This window comes from Zalophus californianus, chromosome 9 (genome assembly GCF_009762305.2).
Source record: "Zalophus californianus isolate mZalCal1 chromosome 9, mZalCal1.pri.v2, whole genome shotgun sequence".
Lineage (NCBI taxonomy): Eukaryota > Metazoa > Chordata > Mammalia > Carnivora > Otariidae > Zalophus > Zalophus californianus.
In genome coordinates this window covers 57,943,593-57,963,600 of record NC_045603.1, presented here as the reverse complement: position 1 = coordinate 57,963,600, position 20,008 = coordinate 57,943,593, and the positions used below count along the sequence as shown (strand labels likewise).

The 20,008-nt window shown below is 40.5% G+C and overlaps 1 protein-coding gene and 1 long non-coding RNA gene across 3 annotated transcripts in view; one reads left to right on the top strand and one right to left on the bottom strand.

The window, feature by feature from the left end:
* The first annotated feature begins 7,786 nt into the window (after positions 1-7,786).
* The window catches only part of RBMS2 (RNA binding motif single stranded interacting protein 2), a 70,302-nt gene continuing 58,080 nt past the window's right edge, over positions 7,787-20,008 (top strand). The window contains exons 1-3 of one of the 2 annotated variants that reach the window (XM_027593137.1): positions 7,787-8,142; positions 8,243-8,310; positions 9,198-9,284. In XM_027593137.1, the coding sequence (XP_027448938.1) occupies positions 9,219-9,284 (66 nt within the window). In that variant the 5' untranslated portion in view covers positions 7,787-8,142; positions 8,243-8,310; positions 9,198-9,218. The remainder of the gene's footprint in view (positions 8,143-8,242; positions 8,311-9,197; positions 9,285-20,008) is intronic. The other variant, XM_027593139.1, reaches the window with a different exon arrangement.
* Positions 8,497-9,911, bottom strand: LOC113921833. The gene is made up of 3 exons (XR_003519829.1): positions 9,838-9,911; positions 9,442-9,484; positions 8,497-8,825 (listed from the first exon to the last, which is right to left on the bottom strand). It is a non-coding gene; the product is annotated as an uncharacterized LOC113921833 (long non-coding RNA).

The window sequence follows — 20,008 nt, the reverse complement described above, 5'->3', positions numbered from 1 at the left end:
CAGGGGGAGTGGGAGAGGGAGAAGCAGGCTTCCTGCAGAGCAGGGAGCCCGATGCGGGGCTCAATCCCAGGACCCTGGGATCATGACCTGAGCCGAAGGCAGACGCTTAACGACCGGGCCACCCAGGCGTCCCTATATTCAAATCTTATGTTTCATCTGAGTTTCAGGATATGGTACAAGTTATCCCCAGAAGGAAAGCAGAATTCAAGCAAATTACCTTCTAAATATATAGTAAATCAGACCTTAGGTAGAATCTCAAACACTTAATTAGCAGTACTTCCCAACAACTGTAGGGTTTTTCTTAATTATTAAGCTTTGTGTGTTTTTTTTTTTAAAGATTTTATTTATTTGACCTAGAGAGCACAAGCAGAGGGAGAGAGAGGGAGAAGCAGGCTCCCTGCTGAGCAAGGAGCCCGATGTGAGACTCGATCCCAGGATCCTGGGATCATGACCCGGGCCGAAGGCAGCCACTTAACCGACTGAGCCGCCCAGGTGTCCCATTAAGCTTTGTGTTTTAATTCCAGTGTAGTTAACATACAGTGTTATAAAAAAAATACAGTGTTCTATTAGTTTCAGGTGTAAAATATAGTGATTGTACAATTCTTATACATTACTCAGCACTCATCATGATAAGTATATTCTTTAATCCACATCACCTGTTTCTCTCCTGCCCTCCCTCCACCTCCACCTCCCCTCTGGTAGCCATCAGTTTGTTCTCTATAGTTAAGAGTCTGATTTTGGTTTCTCTCTCTCTCTCCTTTTTTTTTTTTTTACTTTGCTCCTTTATTTCTTAAATTCCACATATGAATGAAATCATATGGTATTTGTCTTTCTCTGACTGATTTATTTCACTTAACATTATACTCCCTAGCTCTATCCATGTCATTGCAGATGGCAAAATTTCATTCTTTTTATGGCTGAGTAATATTTCATTGTATATACATATACCACATCTTCTCTTTATCCATTTATCAATCTATGGACACTTGGGGCTGCTTCCATAATTTGGCTGTTGTGAATAACGGTGCTATAAACAGGGGTACATGCATCCCTTTGAATTAGTGTTTTTGTATTTTGGGGGTAAATACCCAGTAGTGTGATTAGTGGATTGTCGGGTAGTTCTATTTTTAACTTTTTGAGTAACATCCATACTCTTTTCCACAGTGGCTGTACCAGTTTGCATTCCCACCAACAGTGCATGAGGGTCCCAATTCTCCACATCCTCATAAACACTTATTTCTTGAGTTTTTTATTTTAGCCATTCTGACAGGTGTAAGGTGATATCTCAGTGTGATTTTGATTTGCATTTCCCTAATGATGAGTGATATTGAGCATCTTTTCATGTGTCTGTCCAACAGCTGTAGTTTTCTACAGATCTTGTTTCCATTATAAGTTTATTCCTAGAAATATTGTCCATTATGCAATTTAATAATAGGCCAAAATATTGTTCATCACTGCTACTTGAGATAAAGAGCTGGTTTGAGGGGTACCTGGGTGGCTTATTCGTTACTGTCTGCCTTTGGTTCGGGTCATGATCCTGGGGTCCTGGGATCAAGCCCCGCATCGGGCTCACTGCTCAGCAGGAAGCCTGCTTCTCTCTCTCCCACTCCCCCTGCTTGTGTTCCCTCTCTTGCTGTGTCTCTCTCTGTCAAATAAAGAAATAAAATCTTAAAAAAAAAAAAAAAGCTGGTTTGAGGAGAATAGTTGAAGTTTCACCTCTGGAATTCTAGGATTATTCCTTTGTTACTTCTGACCCCAAAATATATATTTATCAGAATTTTTATTTTATTTTATTTTATTTTATTTTTTAAATTTTAAAAAATATTTTATTTATTTATTTGACAGAGAGAGACACAGCGAGAGAGGGAACACAAACAGGGGGAGTGGGAGAGGGAGAAGCAGGCTTCCCGTGGAGCAGGGAACCCAATGTGGGGCTCGATCCCCGGACCCTGGGATCATGACCTGAGTCGAAGGCAGACGCTCAACGACTGAGCCACCCAGGTGCCCCTTATTTTTATTTTTTAATTAAAAAAATTTTTTTTAAAGTAGGCTCCACACTCATGTGGGTGCCTGAATTCATGACCCTGAAATCCAGAGTCTCATGCTCCACAGACTGAGTCATCCAGGGACCCCTATCAGAATTTTTAACTTTATAGGCAAATCAGATTGGTATGGAGGGGGGTTTGAATTGAGAGACAGAAAGTCTGGATTCTGGTGTCAGTTATGCCATTATTTGACTGCCATGACCTTTTAGCAAGTGAGTTAACCTCTCTAGTTTTTTTTTTGGTTTTATTTTTTGAGATTTTATTTATTTGACAGGGAGAGAGAGAGAGAGCGGGGGTGGGGGGGAGGAGCAGAGGGAGAAGGGCAAGCAGACTCCACGCTGAGCATGGAGCCTATAGTGGGGCTCAATCTCTCGACCCTGAGATCATGACCTGAGCCGAAATCAAGAGTCAGACTCTCAATCAACTGAGCCACACTGGTGCCCCTCTAGGTTTGTTTTTTTCTCTGAAAATGAGGCAGGAGAAAGGAAAGGAACTATGCAATTAGTATTCTGATTTTGTATTATCCTCACAGTCTCACACTTTTTGCAGTGTTAGACTTAACTATATGAAATTGCCAGTATTCATCTATTTGAAGACATTCATATTTGACCTAGAGAAACAACCATTTCAGTTGTTCAGCCTAATTGTTGAATTCAGTTGTGGTCCTTACTGGGATCATTTGAGTTATTTATTTTAGGGATAGCTGAGGCCACGTAAAATTAATGTGTCAGGTGCAAAGGAAATACACATTTAGAGGATATAATATTGCCATGTAATCAATGTAGTTCATTCTGGGTATGGAGAGAATCCAGTCTAGTCTATTCTTTCTACGTTATGCTAATTTTCTGGCCCAGTGATTCTAGATTATTTGACTCCTGTATTTCTTTTTTTTAATCTTATTTTATTTATTTATTTGTTTGTTTGTTTGTTTGTTTATTCATGAGAGACAGAGAAAGAGAGAGAGAGAGAGAGGCAGAGGGAGAAGCAGGCTCCCAAGGAGGAGGGAGCCTGAGGCGGGACTCGATCCCAGGACCCTGGGATCATGACCTGAGCCGAAGGCAGATGCTTAACCATCTGAGCCACCCAGGTGCCCTTGACTCCTGTATTTCTTTAGTGTCTGGCAAAGGAAAAGTCTACTTGAAAATTTTTGTAGGATATTCCCTACAGTAATTTTTGGCCAAAAGTTGCTGCTGTAGGAGAAGAGAATGTACTATAAGCACTGATATTGAGTCTGAGGTAAATAATTCTTCAGAGCTGTCTTTTTCCCTGTTTTCCAATGGACTGACTCAAGAAGTTAAGAAGCCAGACTTCCCCAGTTTCTAGTTTTAAGCCAATTTGTCTTTCCATCCTACATCAGAAGGGGTGGGGCTAAACTTTTCTTTGTTGTTTGATGTAGCTCCTTAAGTTTTCCTTCTTAAGGAAGCTGATGTGTTAAATAAACTTTTTTTCACTTCTTCCTAAGGTATTACCTCATCTTTTTACCATGAAGTAAACTCAACTTTTTGATATCTTTCCATTGTCTAGTCTTTGGGCACAAAAGTTAATCAAAGGCAGGAAAGATAATCCACAAGAGAATATTAACAGCTTGGGGAGGGTGGGGAAGCATCCTTGGCCCTAATATACCTTGTTCAGGTTTCTGAACCAAATTCACAGTTTCGCTAGCAAACTGTCCCTGTCTCACTGGTTTCATATGCATGTGCTACATCAGCCTGACTCCACAATGCCTATCTATAGGGTCTAGCACATCTGCAGGCAGTAGGTTCTTTTGAGTTCTCCACCCTGATGTGGAGGGGCTGATAGTTGCATGCAAACATCTTTCAATATATAAATCAGAGTGGATCTAGCCCCAGATCCTTTTCTTGAGACGCTTAAAAGTGTTGTTTTTCTGGAGAACTAAAAAAACAGGCTATCTTGAATCAGAGGTGCAAATGTCTTTTTCCAAGTCAAGTCTCCAATAACTCCTATTTTACTTTTTCCTCCCAAAAACAACTCTTGAGTGCTGGGCCCATGAGAATCAGGAATTTGAGAAGCATTGAGTAGATCTAGAAAAATGTGGGTAATATAATGGGCAAAGGAGATGGGCATGGGTGTCAAACACACTGAAGAAATAGGATTCTTCCACCTCTCCTATGTCTCCTGAATCTAACCATAGAACTCTATTACATTCTCTGTCACTTCCACAAAATTCCATAACCTCTTTTAAAAATATACTTACCAGAGTAAAGGATGTAGTTTGCAGTCTTGTTGGTGCTCCTTGACATAATTAGCCTTTAGCATCCTGAGGCTAAAATTATGTATTGCATTTGGCTGCTGTTCTTCTTTGGTTACGCGACTGCCTTCGGCTCAGGTCATGATCCCGGACTCCCAGGATCGAGTCCCACATCGGGCTCCCTGCTCAGCAGGGAGTCTGCTTCTCCCTCTGACCCTCCCCCCTCTCATGCTCTCTCTCTCTCAAATAAATAAATAAAATCTTTAAAAAATAAAAAAAATAATTTCTGAATGATCAGATTGTTTGCTTATAGAATGGAGAGAAGGAAAAGAAATTGGATGGATGATCCTGAAACTTCTTATCCAGGTCATTTTACTTCTAGGTCCCTGAACTTATTAGACAGACTATAAAAACCTAGGTTTTTTTATTAGCTCACATAAAATAGAATTTAATTGGATTCTTCTTTATCTCCCTTTTATCTGATAGACTGTCTACTTTTACTTTATTTTTATTTTTATATTTTTTAAAGATTTTATTTTTAAGTAATCTCTATACCCAGTGTGGAGCTTAAACTTACAACCCCCAGATCAGGAATTGCCATGCTCTACTGACTGAGCCAGCCAGGTGCCCCTACTTTCCTTTCCTTTCCCTTTTCCCTTTCCTTTCCCTTCCTTTCTACAGGAAAAATAAAAGTTTTACTTTTAAGGCTGATAACTCTATAGTTTTAAGACTGAAGACTCTATTTTTAAAAATTTACTTTTTATTTTTTAATTAAAAAAATTTTTTTAAAGATTGTATTAAAAAAAAGGTTGTATTTTTTTTAAGTCATCTCTACAGCCAATATGGGGCTCGAACTCATAACACCAATATCAAGAGTCACATGCTCCTCCAACTGAGCCAACCAGGTATCCCTGAAAACTTTTTTTTAAAAAGATTTTATTTATTTATTTGTCAGAGAGAGAAAGTGAGAGCACAAACAGAGGGAGTGGCAGGCAGAGGGAGAAGCAGACTCCCTGCTGATCAGGGAGCCCGATGCAGGACTCAATCCCAGGACCCTGGGATCATGACCCAAGCTGAAGGTAGATGCTTAACCGACTGAGCCACCCAGGCATCCCCTGAAAACTTTAATTAAATCAATATCCTTAAATTTATTGTAATACCTAATATTTTCCCAGATCATACGAACATGAAATTCATTTGGACTTAGTTTCTATTTTTTTTAAAAGATTTTATTTATTTATTTGTCAGAGAGAGAGAGAGAGAGAGAGAGCACAAAGCAGGGGGAGTGGCAGGCAGATGGAGAAGCAGGTTCCCCGCCGAGCAGGGAGCCCGATGTGGGACTTGATCCCAGGACCCTGGGACCATGACCCGAGCTGAAGACAGACGCTTAACTGACTGAGCCACTCAGGTATCCCTCTATTTTATTTTTGAGAATTTTTATGAATACTAAATATATGTGAGTGCAATTTTTTTTTTTTTTTTTTTTTTTAGCTTCTTTGATGTGGCCTCTTCTCTACCTTTAGTTGTGGAGCTTATTCTGCCAGTCTTCAGGTCAATTTCTGGGGTACTTTGGATGATTTAATTATCTAGTTGTATTTGTGGGATGAGTGAGCCTAGGGTCCTCCTACTCTGCTGCCATCTTCCAATCTCCTTCTGATACTGTCTACTTTTAGAGGAGAGAAATTGTATTAAATCTTAGGATGCATGAAAATCCTTTTTTTTTTTCTTTTTCTTTTTTCTAGATCTATTTCTGTTTCTCAGAGTAGTAGGACTCTAGAGCAATGGGAGCTGGGTGTCGTATCTAGTGAGCTGTGATTCTATATTATTTTGTTTCCTTTTTTCCTAGGGATAAGAGATGTTCCACCAATTTCCAGATCAAAGTTAAGAATTTCTGAATGAGGGCGCCTGGGTGGCTCAGTTGGTTAAGCGACTGCCTTCGGCTCAGGTCATGATCCTGGAGTCCCGGGATCGAGTCCCGCATCGGGCTCCCTGCTCAGCAGTGAGTCTGCTTCTCCCTCGGACCCTCCCCCCTCTCATGGTCTCTCTCTCACTATCTCATTCTCTCTCTCAAATAAATAAATAAAATCTTTAAAAAAAAAAAAAAGAATTTCTGAATGATCAGGGCACCTGGGTGGCTCAGTTGGTTAAGCGACTGCCTTCGGCTCAGGTCATGATCCCGGACTCCCAGAATCGAGTCCCGTATTGGGCTCCCTGCTCAGCAGGGAGTCTGCTTCTCCCTCTGGCCCTCCCCCCTCTCATGCTCTCTCTCTCTCTCTCTCTCTCATTCTCTCTCTCAAATAAATAAATAAAATATTTAAAAAATAAAAAAAAAGAATTTCTGAATGATCAGATTGTTTGCTTATAGAATGGAGAGAAGGAAAAGAAATTGGATGGATGATCCTGAAACTTCTTATCCAGTATTTCCAGTTAGAAAGTTTAGCCTGCCTAGCCCTAGTATCTATCATCTTTTGAATGTAACTAAGATACTAGTTTTTGGAAATATTCACTTCACATCATCCAATCTGGATTATACAATACCCACAGGGTATACAACTGGGAGATAGTAGAGTAATTAATCATAATGGAGCTAATACCTATTGTTTACCAAGTGCCAAAGACTTTCCTAAGGGCTTTATATGTATTGTCTTATTTCACTACCATTCTAGGAAATAGATACTCTTTATTTATCCTGTTTTACAGGTGAGAAAAGATAACAGACATGTGAGGTAATTTTCTGTGTCCCTCAGTTTGTGACAGAACTGAACTGGAACTTAGATTTGATTCCAAAGGCTAATGGAGTAGGTTTTATCTCCATTTTGCAAATGAGTGATTTAGAGATGTTAAGTACCTTGACATAAAGTCACATAAGTAATAATGATGGTGTCAGCATTTGAACTCATGGTCTGTCTCTCTCTAAAACTCATGGTTTTAGCTTTTTTTTTAAAGATTTATTTGAGAGATAGAGAGCATCAGTGGCAGAGGGAGAGGAGAGAGAATCTCAAGCAGACTCCCCATTGAGCTTGGAGCCCAGGGGGGGCGGAGCACGACCCTGAGATGATGCCCTGAGCCAAAACCAAGAGTCGGGCACTTAACTGACTGTACCACCCAGGTGCCTCTATTTTAAATTCTAAAATATTGAGCATCAAGAAATAAAGTAGGAGAACAAAACACCCTGAGAATGTTAGAGTTTTTAAAAAAAATTAAAATAGTTTGACTGGCTTTATAAACCCCATTAGAAATCAGGTCTTAGAGATTAAGGTTTTTGTACCACATTGTTAGGCTAAGGGAGAAGAAATCAACGAAGGGTCTAAAGGCAAGGATGACTTGGCTTATAATGAATGAGAATCTCTGAGGGCAGAAAAGGGACTTTAAAAAAATATGGTAGCGCTGAGCGATGCCTTTAGTAATTTATGTATTGCACTTGGCTGCTGTTCTTCCAGTCTCCCTTGCGGCTCCCACATTGAGGCTGTTCCCACCCTTCCTGTGTCCCTTGAGCTGAGCAGGCACTTCCTGTCCTGTTGGAAATGAAAGTTAGAGGTTGGGGGTGGTGTGTGGTATGTGTGTATTTACTCTGCAGATTGTTAGTCCCGTCTGTCCCATTATCAGAGCAAAAAGGTGACCAGAAAACTAGAAGAGAGACTGGGGCTTCATTTAAGGGAGGATTTGGGCTTAAGTTTTGTTGTGGCAAAGGAGACAGGGTTAATTTGTGTTTTGAGAGAATATCTGTGATGGCAGAAGGTGACCTGAAGAAGGGATTTGAAGGCTTTGATTTTACATCCCTGTTTCATTTGGATTGGTAGGAATTACTGGGTATTGTTCTTGAATTTTGGTTTTCTACAAGTTTCTTATTAAGGCTACTTCCACAGGTCATTACTTTGGGAAACTGAGGTGAGTGTTGTCTCAACTGTGTTAAGTTCTTCTTGCCTAAGAACTTTGTATTTTCTTCTCTGTGAAGGATATGCTTTTTAAAAGTAATTTTTTCCTACAGCTCAGAGACAACTTGAAGCAAACATTCCAACTCTGTGAACTTCAGTTTGGGCATAAATTCCAGGTTTGGTGAGTAACTCTTAATTGTTTCAGCTTCGTAGACCTTGAAGACTAGAAAATGGTGGGGTAAAGAGTCAAACAAGATAGCTTACAGTTGTTGAAGAAACTGCTAGGTAGGCAGTTTTACCTCAGTAAAGCTGGGAGGAAAGAAAGGAAACCATTAGACACCAAATTTATGACATAGTCCAGTTTGATAATTCCTTCTTAAGTATGAAATCATGCCTGAGGGAATCTGGAAAGGAGTGAGAGACATTAGCCCATCGGCGTGACCCAAGATGAATAGAACTATCTAAGTATCTGAAACTAGTTACTTTCCATACTCTGTCTCAGCTCTCTGGCAAGCTCTTCCGTTTGTTCTTTCTTCGGGCATGAAGACCACTGTTAAGTATAAAGTGTGGGAAAAGTCCTGAGCTCATCTCACATATTCGTTCTCAGTATAGTTGTCCTCACGTGTTCTCTGAGGCAGTGTGTCCCAGTGGCCCCTTTAAAATCAAGCTTGAAAGCTGTTTCTAAATCTTCTAGCTCTAAGGCAAAAAAAAAAAAAAAAAAATCCTCAGTGTCTTTTCAGAGGAATCAGAACTTGCTCTTATTGGAAAAGGGGTGGAGTTGAAAGGGGTAGACCTAAGAACTTTTCTTTCTGCTTTAACTACTAAGGCTGTGAAAAATAAAATAACATCTGGGGCATTAGGACCCAGTGGAAGTGCCTCATTCAGACTCTCGGTTAACTTCTCTCCGTGACGTAAACAAGCAGCCCTAGCTCATTCTCTACCCGCCCCCCCATTCCTCTCCCTCTTGCTCCTTTGCTCCCCCTTTCTCCTCCCCCTCCCTTTTCCCTCTCATTTTCTCTTTCCCCCTCTCTTCCCCCTCCCTTTCCCTCTCCCTCTTCTCTCTCTCAGCTCCCTTACATTAAAGAGAAAATGCTGCTATCAGTGACTTCCAGGCCTGGGATTTCGACTTTTGGCTATAACAAGAACAACAAGAAGGTAGGGAAAAGTGCTTTTTTGGAATCCAGCGACTTCCTTTCCTGGGGATCCGGGAGTGCCCTTGGCTTTAACATTCTTCCTAAGAGGGGATCGGAATTCCTCTCTCCACTCAGCGCCTCTCCCTTTTCCACCACTTCTTTCGGCATCTTTTTCTCACCTGGTTTTGAAGTTCAGCAGTTTACAGTCCCTGTGTGTGAGGCCTGAGAAGGCAGGGGAATTAAAAACAAATCAAGCTTGTAAGTTTGTATCTTTGTGAAATTAAGTTAGTTTGACTTCCTGCTGATAATACCCAGTCTCCACTGGGATAATATGTCATCTCAAACCCTAGTCCCTTGCCCACTCCCTCCAAGGTTATTTTTATCTTTTTGATGAACTGTTTCTACCCCCCCCCCGCCCTTCCTTTCTGCCCACTCCACCAGCATTATCAGGTAGCTGAAATATATAGTCTGTGAAATCACAACAGCTTCATCAAGAACTGGGTATACTCTTCTAGACTAGGTAGAGACCCTACCTCACCCAGCCCATAGGGAAGGAGTCCTAAGAGAGATCGTACCTTGGAATTAAGGCGGAAAGCTCTGTGATTCTTTGGGTTCTGCTGGTGAGCTGGTGCTTGGACCTCTGCTGATAAGCCAGGCTCAGCAGGGATCCTTAGAGTCTTTGTGATTAACCCACAGTTGCCAGAGAATTGTGGTATGCTTGGGAGCATGGGCAGTCAAATGAGAGGTGGATAGTCATGCCCACATTCACCGGAGACTATCCTTGACAGTTTCTTGGCATTTCAGGGCACACAGTGCTGATTAGGAGGAACTTCATACTGTAGGAGAAAGACCCTTTACCCTCTCTCTTGGCATATAGCTGTTTGAAGAAAAAAGATGCCATGGATGTGTAGGGATCTTTTGCCCATCTGATGGAGTGTTGGAGGGTTTGGGAAGGATTCCTGCTGCTGCTTTCTTATGTATCTAAAGATACTATTATAGGTAATTTTTTTTTTTTTAAAGATTTTATTTATTTAATTGACAGAGAGAGAGAGAGACAGAGAGAGAGGGAACACAAGCGGGGGGAGTGGGAGAGGGAGAAGCAGGCTTCCCGCCAAGCAGGGAGCCCGATGCGGGGCTCGATCCCAGGACCCTGGGATCATGACCTGAGCCGAAGGCAGTCGCTTAACCAACTGAGCCACCCAGGCGCCCCTATTATAGGTAATTTAAACAAAGTATCTGATCAAGGCAGTGGGGAAATGTTTAGACCCACAACACTTAGTGTCAGTTTATAATGGTATTCATTCTGTTTATATCCTTAAGAAATGAGTCCATATATGTTTGTTGGTTATCAATAATACACATACACATATGAATATATAATTTTGATAGAACTTTTTAAAAGATTTTATTCATTTATTTTAGATAGAGAGCGCATGAGTTGGGGGGAGGGGCAGAGGGAACAGGAGAAGCAGGCTCCCTGATCTGCTGGGGGCTCCATCCCAGGACCCTGAGATCATGGCCCAAGCCGACGGCAGACGCTTAACCAACTGAGCCACCTGGTCACCCCCAGAAAGATATTTCATCTATTTTTATTCCTTTCAAAATTTATATAGTACTATATGAAACTTAATTTTTTTTTCTTCAAGTCTCTCAGGTTACCTAGACCCATTAAAATAAAGCAAAAAGAATTCCAGAAGTTAGTTTTTTTCCTCCTAGGGGTTTCATGTATTCAGTGCTATCTAAAATCTTCTCGCTGTCTTCACTCCCTTCCCATCTTGTAGTGTAGGAAACATTTAACCAGCTTCTAAATCTAGGATACCATAGGGGACAAAGAGGTATAGTTGTGGACTAGGATTCAAATCTCATTATCTCTTCTGATAACTTGTAAGGTTTGAGAAGCAAGCAAGAATTGTGTGGGTTCTTACAGGTCAGTGTTATGATGACATCACGACTCCTTGTGTGTATATATAGGTTGGTGAGTAGTGGATATACTTAAAGCATTACTATGTTGCTCTTTGTCTTTGTGTTGACATGTAGTGCTTAATGTGTTTGTTTCTCTTTTAGGAAGAGTGTTTAGATGGTTTTGTTCGTGTAATTTGTAAATTTTTACACTCAAGGTTACGTATTTCACAATGTTTTAAAACATTTTATTTATTTGAGAGAGAGAGAGCATGCATACAGAGGGGAGGGGCAGAGCAAGAGGGAAAAAGTCTCAAGCTGACTCTGCGCTGTGTGTGGATCCCAATTGCAGGGCTTGATCCCAGCACCCTGAGATCAAGACCTGAGCCAAAACCAAGAGTCAGCCGCTTAACCAACTGTGCCACCCAGGCGCCCCCAAGGTTACATTTTTAAAACAACTTTTGTTTTTAGTAATAAATTTAAGACATGCCCATAAAAAAAGTAGCATAAGGGGGTATATAAAATAAAAAGTTAAGTCTTCCTTTCCTGTCCTAAAGTTCCTTACCCAAATCCTACCCCTCAAGGAGAATAACTCAATAACTCAAGCAATTTGGTGTATATATCCCACTAGACTTTTCTATGACAAGGTTAAGTTTTAATTTTGACATTGACTTATTTGCCATTTCTATTAAGAACTCAGTTTTTCTAGTAGATCAAGTCTATGTGATAAAGTTCTTGGACCTGTCCACAATGTTTAAAAAACTGAAAGAAAGGACAATCAAAATTTAAACTTTTGAAAAATACAAATTCTAAATATCTGCTTTTATTGTCTGTCCTTATGTAATCCAAAAATCTAGATATAATAGATTTGTAGAGATCTGCTTTCTTGAAGGAGAATTTTTATTTTTTAATTTATTTTTATTTTATTTTAAGATTTTATTTATTTGACAGAGACACAGCAAGAGAGGGAACACAAGTAGAGGGAGTGGGAGAGGGAGAAGCAGGCTTCCCGCTGAGCAGGGAGCCCGATGAGGGGTTCCATCCCAGGACCCTGGGATCATGACCTGAGCCGAAGGCAGATGCTTAACAACTGAGCCACCCAAGTGCCCCGAAGGAGAATTTTTATATCATAATTTACTGTAGTCATCACTTCTAGTTTGTGGAGAAGTAATTACCAGTGAGCTCACAAAAGCTATTTATACACCAATGTTATGACATTTTTGAAAGTGTATTAATTTTATTTACTTGACTTTAAAAAGTAGGGTTGTTTTATTTTGAAGCATATTTGTATAATTCACTTGTCAGGGAAGTTGTTACCTGAGGAGTCTACGGCATAGTTTTCTTGCTGTTTTTGACAGTGGTAAATATAGGAATGCAACCAACGAATGTATAATTCCTAATAAAGGCAGATTCTTTCTCAAGATGGAGTGTTGAATATCCATTCTTTTTTTGGCAGTCAAATAGTCACAGAAAGGGGTAATGTGGATTTCAAAGACTGATTTCTGCAACATAATGTAGTGCTTGTTTTAAAAACATCTGTTTCAATGGCCTTCAATTACTCTCTGGCTCATTTAAAAAAATTAAAATAAAAAGATCAGAGTTCTAGGGTCTCAACACTTTCAGTGCTTCAAAGAGTTGCCTTGGTGGAGAGATTTGAGTATAGGTGAGACTGAAAGAGGAAATGTTTGGAACTAAAGGAATCTCAGACGTGTAAAGGGCCTAACCACGCCTTCCCTGACATCATCTTCCTGGCATGTGTTATTATAATTTAACTCCTCAGAGCATCAACAACTATTTCCTGTGGGAAAAAAAAAAAGAGAGATTGTGTTAACTTGGAATAATTTGCCTTGCCTAACCTATTTTGCATAAATTTCTATTTCCTATTGATCTTAACATATTGAAGACCAGTGGGGGAGGGAGTTGGAAGCAATGATGGGAGTAGAACTGACTGGTGGGTATTGTCAGATCTTCACTCTTTGAGAAGCAGGAGTTACGTGAAAGTTTTAAGTATTTACTCAGGAGAGAAAAAGTGGGAAGCAGTGCTATAATTGTTTATATTCTTAACAGGGAAGGATGATTTTTGTGTGTTTACAACATTTTCAGCTAATTTCCATCAAATCAAACTTACTTAAAGCAGAGGACTAAGAACTTTTAGGTCTAACATCTCTTGACTGGGGGCAGCTATTCTGTTGTCTGTAATAAAGGTGACTTAGTTCATTAAAGTTTAGTGGTAATGTCTTTCCTCTGATCCCTCCTTTACCTTTTGAGCCCTACTACACCAATTTATGCACTCATTACTGATTATCTTCACAACTATAATAGGTATCCCACATGATCTCCTTGCCTCCTAGTTCTCCCTGCCTTGCCCCAAATAACTTTAAAGGACTTTTTAAAAAGATTTTTTGTTTGTTTATGATAGAGAGAAAGCAAGAGCAAACATGAGAGCAGGGGAAGGAGCAGAGGGAGAGGGACAAGCTGACTTTGTGCTTAGCATGGTGGCCGCCCTGGGGCTTGATTTCAGTACCATGAGATCATGGCCTGAGCCAAAAAGAAGAGTCTGTCGCTTAACTGACTGAGCCACCCAGGGCCCCCCCCCCCCCGCCATAACTTTATATTTGCTGCCATGACAGTCTCCCAACATCCCAGCAGTCAGTCTAGTGCTGAGCATTTCTTTTCTTTTTTTTTTTTAAAGATTTTATTTATTTATTTGAGAGAGAGAGAATGAGAGATAGAGAGCACGAGAGGGAAGAGGGTCAGAAGGAGAAGCAGACTCCCTGCTGAGCAGGGAGCCCGATGTGGGACTCGATCCCGGGACTCCGAGCCGAAGGCAGTCGCTTAACCAACTGAGCCACCCAGGTGCCCTAGTGCTGAGCATTTCTTGTATAAAAACATTTAATTGCTATATATTACCTGCTAAACAAAGCCCAAACCCTAGCCCAGTACCCACTATTTATCCAGCCTTTCTTTTTTTTTATTTAAAAAAATTATTTTTATTATTTAAAAGATTTATTTGACAGAGAGAGAGATCGTGAGAGAGAGCACAAGCAGGGTGAGCAGCAGGCAGAGGGAGAGGGAGAAACAGGCTCCCCACTGAGCCAGGAGCGGGATGTGATGCAGGGCTTGATCCCAGGACTCTGGGATCCTGACCTGAGCCAAAGGTAGATAGATGCTTAACCGACTGAGCCACCCAGGTGCCCCTTAATTTTTATTTTAAATTTTTTTTAAGTGGGCTCCGTGCCTGGAGCCCATTGCGGGGCTTGAACTCACAACCCTGAGATCAAGACCTGAGCTGAGATCGAGAGTCAGACTTAACTGACTGAGCCCCCCAGGTGCCCCTATCTGGCCTTTGCTTATCTTCCCCACCTATCCCCCTTGATTCCATTACTTACACTGTGCTTTACCCAGTTGTCTTACCTGCAGTTCTCTGGATATACCCTTGGATTACTGGTCTACATTTCTAATTCCATAAGAAAATATGCTGTAAGACAGAAAAATACAGACAAGAAACAGGATGACATAAAATATAGATTAAGAGGTCAGATGGAATTATAATACAGATGTGCAAGCCATAGAGTTTTATCCTGGAAGATGAGGACTGAAGAGTACCCATTGATTTTTTTTTAATTTATTTTATTTTTTTTAAGATTTATTTGTGAAAGAGTGTGGGGAAAGGGGCAGAGGGAGAAGAGGGAGAGAGAATCTCAAACAGACTCCCTGCTGAATGCGAGGCCCGATGTGGGGCTCGATCCCATGACCCTGGGATCATGACCTGAGCCAAAATCAAGAGTCAGATACTCAACTAACTGAGCCACCCAGGCGCCCCAATACCCATTGATTTTTGTCACTGAAAAGGTGGTTGGCAATTTTGACAAGCAGTTTCAGAGTTGGTAGCAGAAGTGAGGTTATAGTAGGTTGATGATTATAAGAAGGTAATGAAGTATAGGTGATGTGTATAGACTAATCTTTTAAGAACTTTAAGATGGAGAGCGGAACCCAATTAAAAAATGGGCAAAAGATATGAATAAGTATTTCTTCAAAGAAGATCCACAAATAGCCATGAAAAAGGTGCTCAGCATCATTAGCCATCAAGGAAATGCAAATCAAAACCACAATGAGATACCACTTCACACCCACTAGGATGCCTGTAATCAAAAAGACAGGTAATAACATGGAGTAATTGGACTCTTCATACACTGTGGGAATGTAAAATGGTGCAACTGCTTTGGAAAACAGTTTGGCAGTTCTTTAAAAGGTTAAACCAGTCGGGGCACCTGGGTGGCTCAGTCGGTTAGGCTTCTGACTTCGGCTCAGGTCATGGTCTCGGGGTCCTGGGATCCACCCTTGCCTCGGGCTCCCGGCTCAGTGGGGAGTCTGCTTGTCCCTCTGCTCCTCCCCCTCCTGCTCTCTCTCTCTCAAATACATAAAAAAATTAAAATAAAAAAAAAAAGTTTAAAAGTCCTAGGTATATATCCAAGAGGAATTAAAACATGTCCACACAAAAACCTGTGCACCAGTGTTTATAGCAACATTATTCGTAATAGCCAAAAAGTGGAAACAACCCAGATATCCACCAACTGATAAATGGATAAATAAAATATTCTATGTACCCATACGATGGAAGTTTTGGAATTTTATTCATCAATAAGAAGGAATAGAATGCTGACACATTCCTACAAAATAGTATGAAATGTCCAGAATAGGCAAATCTATGAAGATAGCAGATTAGTGGTTCCCTAGGTCTAGGGGAGAAAGGGATGGTTGGGGGAAAATGGGGAGTGTCTGGAAATGAGTATTGGGTTTCTTTTGGGGTAATGAAAATGTTCTAAAATTAATTATGGTAATGGCTGTGAAACTGTGACCTAAATGCCACTGAATTTATAAGTGGGTTAATTACATGGTATGTAAATGATGAATCAATAAAGTTGTTATTTTAAAAAGATGGGGAACAGAGAAATGAGATGAAGGCAGAAAGAGGTTGGGGGTGATAGCGAGAGCATTTTCTTTAAAGAGGGGAGATATGGGAGCCAAAATGTAAAAAGAATCATGGTGAGTTCCTTGATACTTATTTTCCAAATATATATGTTCCTATTCTTGTTCCTTCTCTCTGATCCTTTTGTTTTTGTTGTGCCTCAAGTATTCAGCCTCTCTGCTCCTTTGTTGTTGTTGCTGTCCCTTCCTTTTGGAATGGCCTTTCTGTTTGTTCCCTCCACCCACATTCGTTAAACAGCTCCAGCAAGCTAGGCCCCGGGGCTAAGGCGTGATTGTGGCTGTTCAATAGCTCACCTTTAAAACCATCTTGCAAAACCCTATCTATCCCTCAAGTTCGCTGAAGTGTTACCTCTTCTATAAAGCTGCTTCTAATTCCTCTACCTCTCAGCCCTCAAGAAGACTTTTTTTCTGAGCCTCTTTAATATTTTGTATTTCATATATGGTTACTTATATAATTTTGCATAGTTTTGGAATCAGGTGATTGTCTTAGCTTCATTGGAATATAAACCTGTAAAGGTTGAGACAGTGGCATTCAGTTTGTTCTCCAAAACACCTGATAACAGCTTCTTCTTCTTTTTTTTTTTAAAGATTTTATTTGTCAGAGAGAGAGCACAAGCAGGGGGAGCGGCAGGCAGAGGGAGAAGCAGGCTCTTCTATGGGACTCGATCCCAGGATCCTGGTCATGATCTGGGCTGAAGGCAACCGCTTAACTGACTGAGCCACCCAGGCATCCCTTGATAACAGCTTCTTAAGCCTACCTAGTAGATACTGAAAAATATGTATTCTTTTTTTTTAATAATTTTTTATTGCTATGTTAATCACCATACATTACATCATTAGTTTTTGATGTAGTGTTCCATGATTCATTGTTTGTGCATAACACCCAGTGCTCCACGCAGAATGTGCCCTCTTTAATACCCATCACCAGGCTAACCCATCCCCCCACCCCCCGAAAAATATGTATTCTAATAAATGTAATTAAGCTAATGTTAGGCATTAAATTAAGGTTAAATGAAAGAAGGCAGCATCGTATATTCTATACAAATCATGAAATATGGAGTTAGATCTGAATTTAATTGTGGCTTTTGTGAATTATTAGCTGTGTGGCAAGTTGCAAGTTTCTTAGGCTCTCTGACCTTGAGTTCTTCATCTTAAAATACATATACTTTATTGGTTATTTTGAGAATTGGTAATATTTGATGACATTATAATCATGCATCAGCATGTATAAATGGACTTACTATTTCTTTTCTTTTCTTTTCTTTTTAAGTAAGCTCTATGCCTAACATGGAGCTTGAACTCATGACCCCAAGATTAAGAGTTGCACGTTCTACTGACTTGAGCCAGCCAGACGTCTTGACTGTTATTTCTTTTATCAAGAAAAGCCTTTTTTCTTTTAAGATTTTATTTATATTTATTTGAGAGAGAGAGGAAGGGAGAGAGAGCACAGCAGGGTAGGGGGCAGAGGGAGAGGCAGGCTCCCTGCTGAGCAGGGAGTCCCAACGCGGGACTGGATCCCAGGACCCCGGGATCATGACCCGAGCCGAAGGCAGAGGCTTAACCGACTAAGCCACCCAGGTGCCCCCAAAAAAGCCTTTTTTCTTGATGCCACTTCTTCCTCCAGCTGCTGTCGCATTTCTCTTCTTCCCTTTACAGTAAAATATCTTGAAAGAGTTGTTTATTCAAGATTTGTATATACTTGCTCTCATTTATTTCCTTGCATTATTATTGTTTTATTATTTATTTATTTACTTTATTTATTTGACAGAGAGAGCGAGCACACAAGCACAGGGGCAGCAGCAGGCAGAGGGAGAGGGAGAAGCAGGCTCAGCAGGGAGCCCGATGCAGGCAGGATCCCAGGACCCTGGGCAAACGCTTAACCAACTGAGCCAACCAGGCGCCCCTTCATCCTACCCATTTTTTAAGTGTACAGTATGTAATAGTAATTTATTACATTTTTGTGCAACCAATCTTTAGAATTCTTTTCATCTTGCAGAACTGAAAGCCTATACCCATTAAACAATTTCCCAATTTCTCCTCCTTCCAGTCCCTGGCAACCACTGTTCTACTTTGTGTCTCTATGAATTTTCTAAGTATTTCATATAAGTGGAATCACACAGTATTTATCTTTTAGTGATTGGCTTATTTCACTTAGCATAATGTCTTCAAGGTTCATTCAAGTTGAAACATATGTTAGAATTTCCTTGCTTTTTAAGGTTGAATAATATTACATCACATATATACCACATGTTGTGGTTCATCCATTTATCCATTCAACCCGAGTGAGAGACACTTGGGTTGCTTCCATCTTTTGGCTATTATAGATAATGTTCATGAACGTGGGTGTACAAAGATCTCTTCAAGACTCTACTTTCTGGGGTGCCTGGGTGGCTCAGTCGTTAAGCGTCTGCCTTCAGCTCAGGTCATGATCCCAGGGTCCTGGGATCAAGCCCCACATCGGGTTCCCTCCTCCGAGGGAGGCCTGCTTCTCCTTCTCCCTCTCCCACTCCCCCTGCTTGTGTTCCCTCTCTCGCTGTGTCTCTCTCTGTCAAATAAATAAAATCTTAAAAAAAAAGAAAAGACTCTGCTTTCAATTTTCTTGGGTATATTACCAGAAATGGCATTGCTGGATCATATGGTAATTCTATTTTTAATTTTGGGAGGAATCATCATGTTGTTTTCCATAGCAGTTGTACCGTTTTACATTCCCACCGGCAGTACACAAGGGTTCTGATTTCTCTACATCTTTGCTAACACTTACTTTCTGTTTTTTTGATAGTAGCTATCCTAATGGGTGTAAGATGGTATCTCATTGTGTTGTTGTTGTTTTGTGAGCCCTATGCCCATTGTGGGGCTTGAACTCACGACCTGGGTATCAAGAGCCTGGATATCAAGGGTTGCATGCTGTACTGACTAAGCCAACCAGGTGCCTCTTTTGATTTTGATTTGCATTTCTTTAATGATTAGTGGTATTGAACATCTTGTCATATGCTTCTTGGTTGTTTGTATATCTTCTTTGGAGAAATGCCTGAATCTTTTGCCCGTTTTTTAAATGGGATTGTTTATTTTTTTGTTGATGAGTTGTAGTTTGGATATTAACTCCCTATTAGATATATGATTTGCAAATATTTTCTCTTATTCTGTAGGCTGCCTTTTGACTCTGTTGTGTCCTTTGAACACAGAAGTTTTTAATTTTGATATCGTCCAACTAATCTATTTTTTCTTTTCTTTTGTACTTCTGGTTTTTTTGTGTGTGTCTTTGGCAAGAAATTGCCAAATCCAATCTCATGAAGCTTTTCTCCTTGTTTTCTTCTTCTTCTTCTTTTTTTTTTTTTTAAAGATTTTATTTCTTTATTTGAGAGAGAGAGACATGAGCAGGGGGAGGGGCAGAGGGAGAAGCAGAATCCCCACTGACCAGGGAGCCTGGGGTCTGGATCCCAGGGCCCTGAGATCATGACCTGAACCAAAGGCAGCAGATGCTTAACCAGCTGAGCCATCCAGATGCCCCTCCAATGTTTTCTTCTAAGAGTTTTAGAATTTTAACTCTTGTGTTTAGGTATTTGATATATTTTGAGTTAACTTTATATATAGTATTAAGTAATGGTCCACCTTCATTCTTTTGCAGGTGAGTATTCAATTTCCCAGTGGCATTTATTGAAGACTGTCCATTCCTCATTGGATGGTCTTGGCACCCTTGTTGAAATCATTTGACCATATGTTCAAGGGTTTCCTTCCTTCCTTCCTTCCTTCCTTCCTTCCTTTCGCTTTTATTTATTTGTCAGAGAGAGAGAGAACTCACAAGCAGGGGGAGTGGCAGAGGGAGAAGCAGGCTCCCTGCTGAGCAAGGAGCCTGATGTG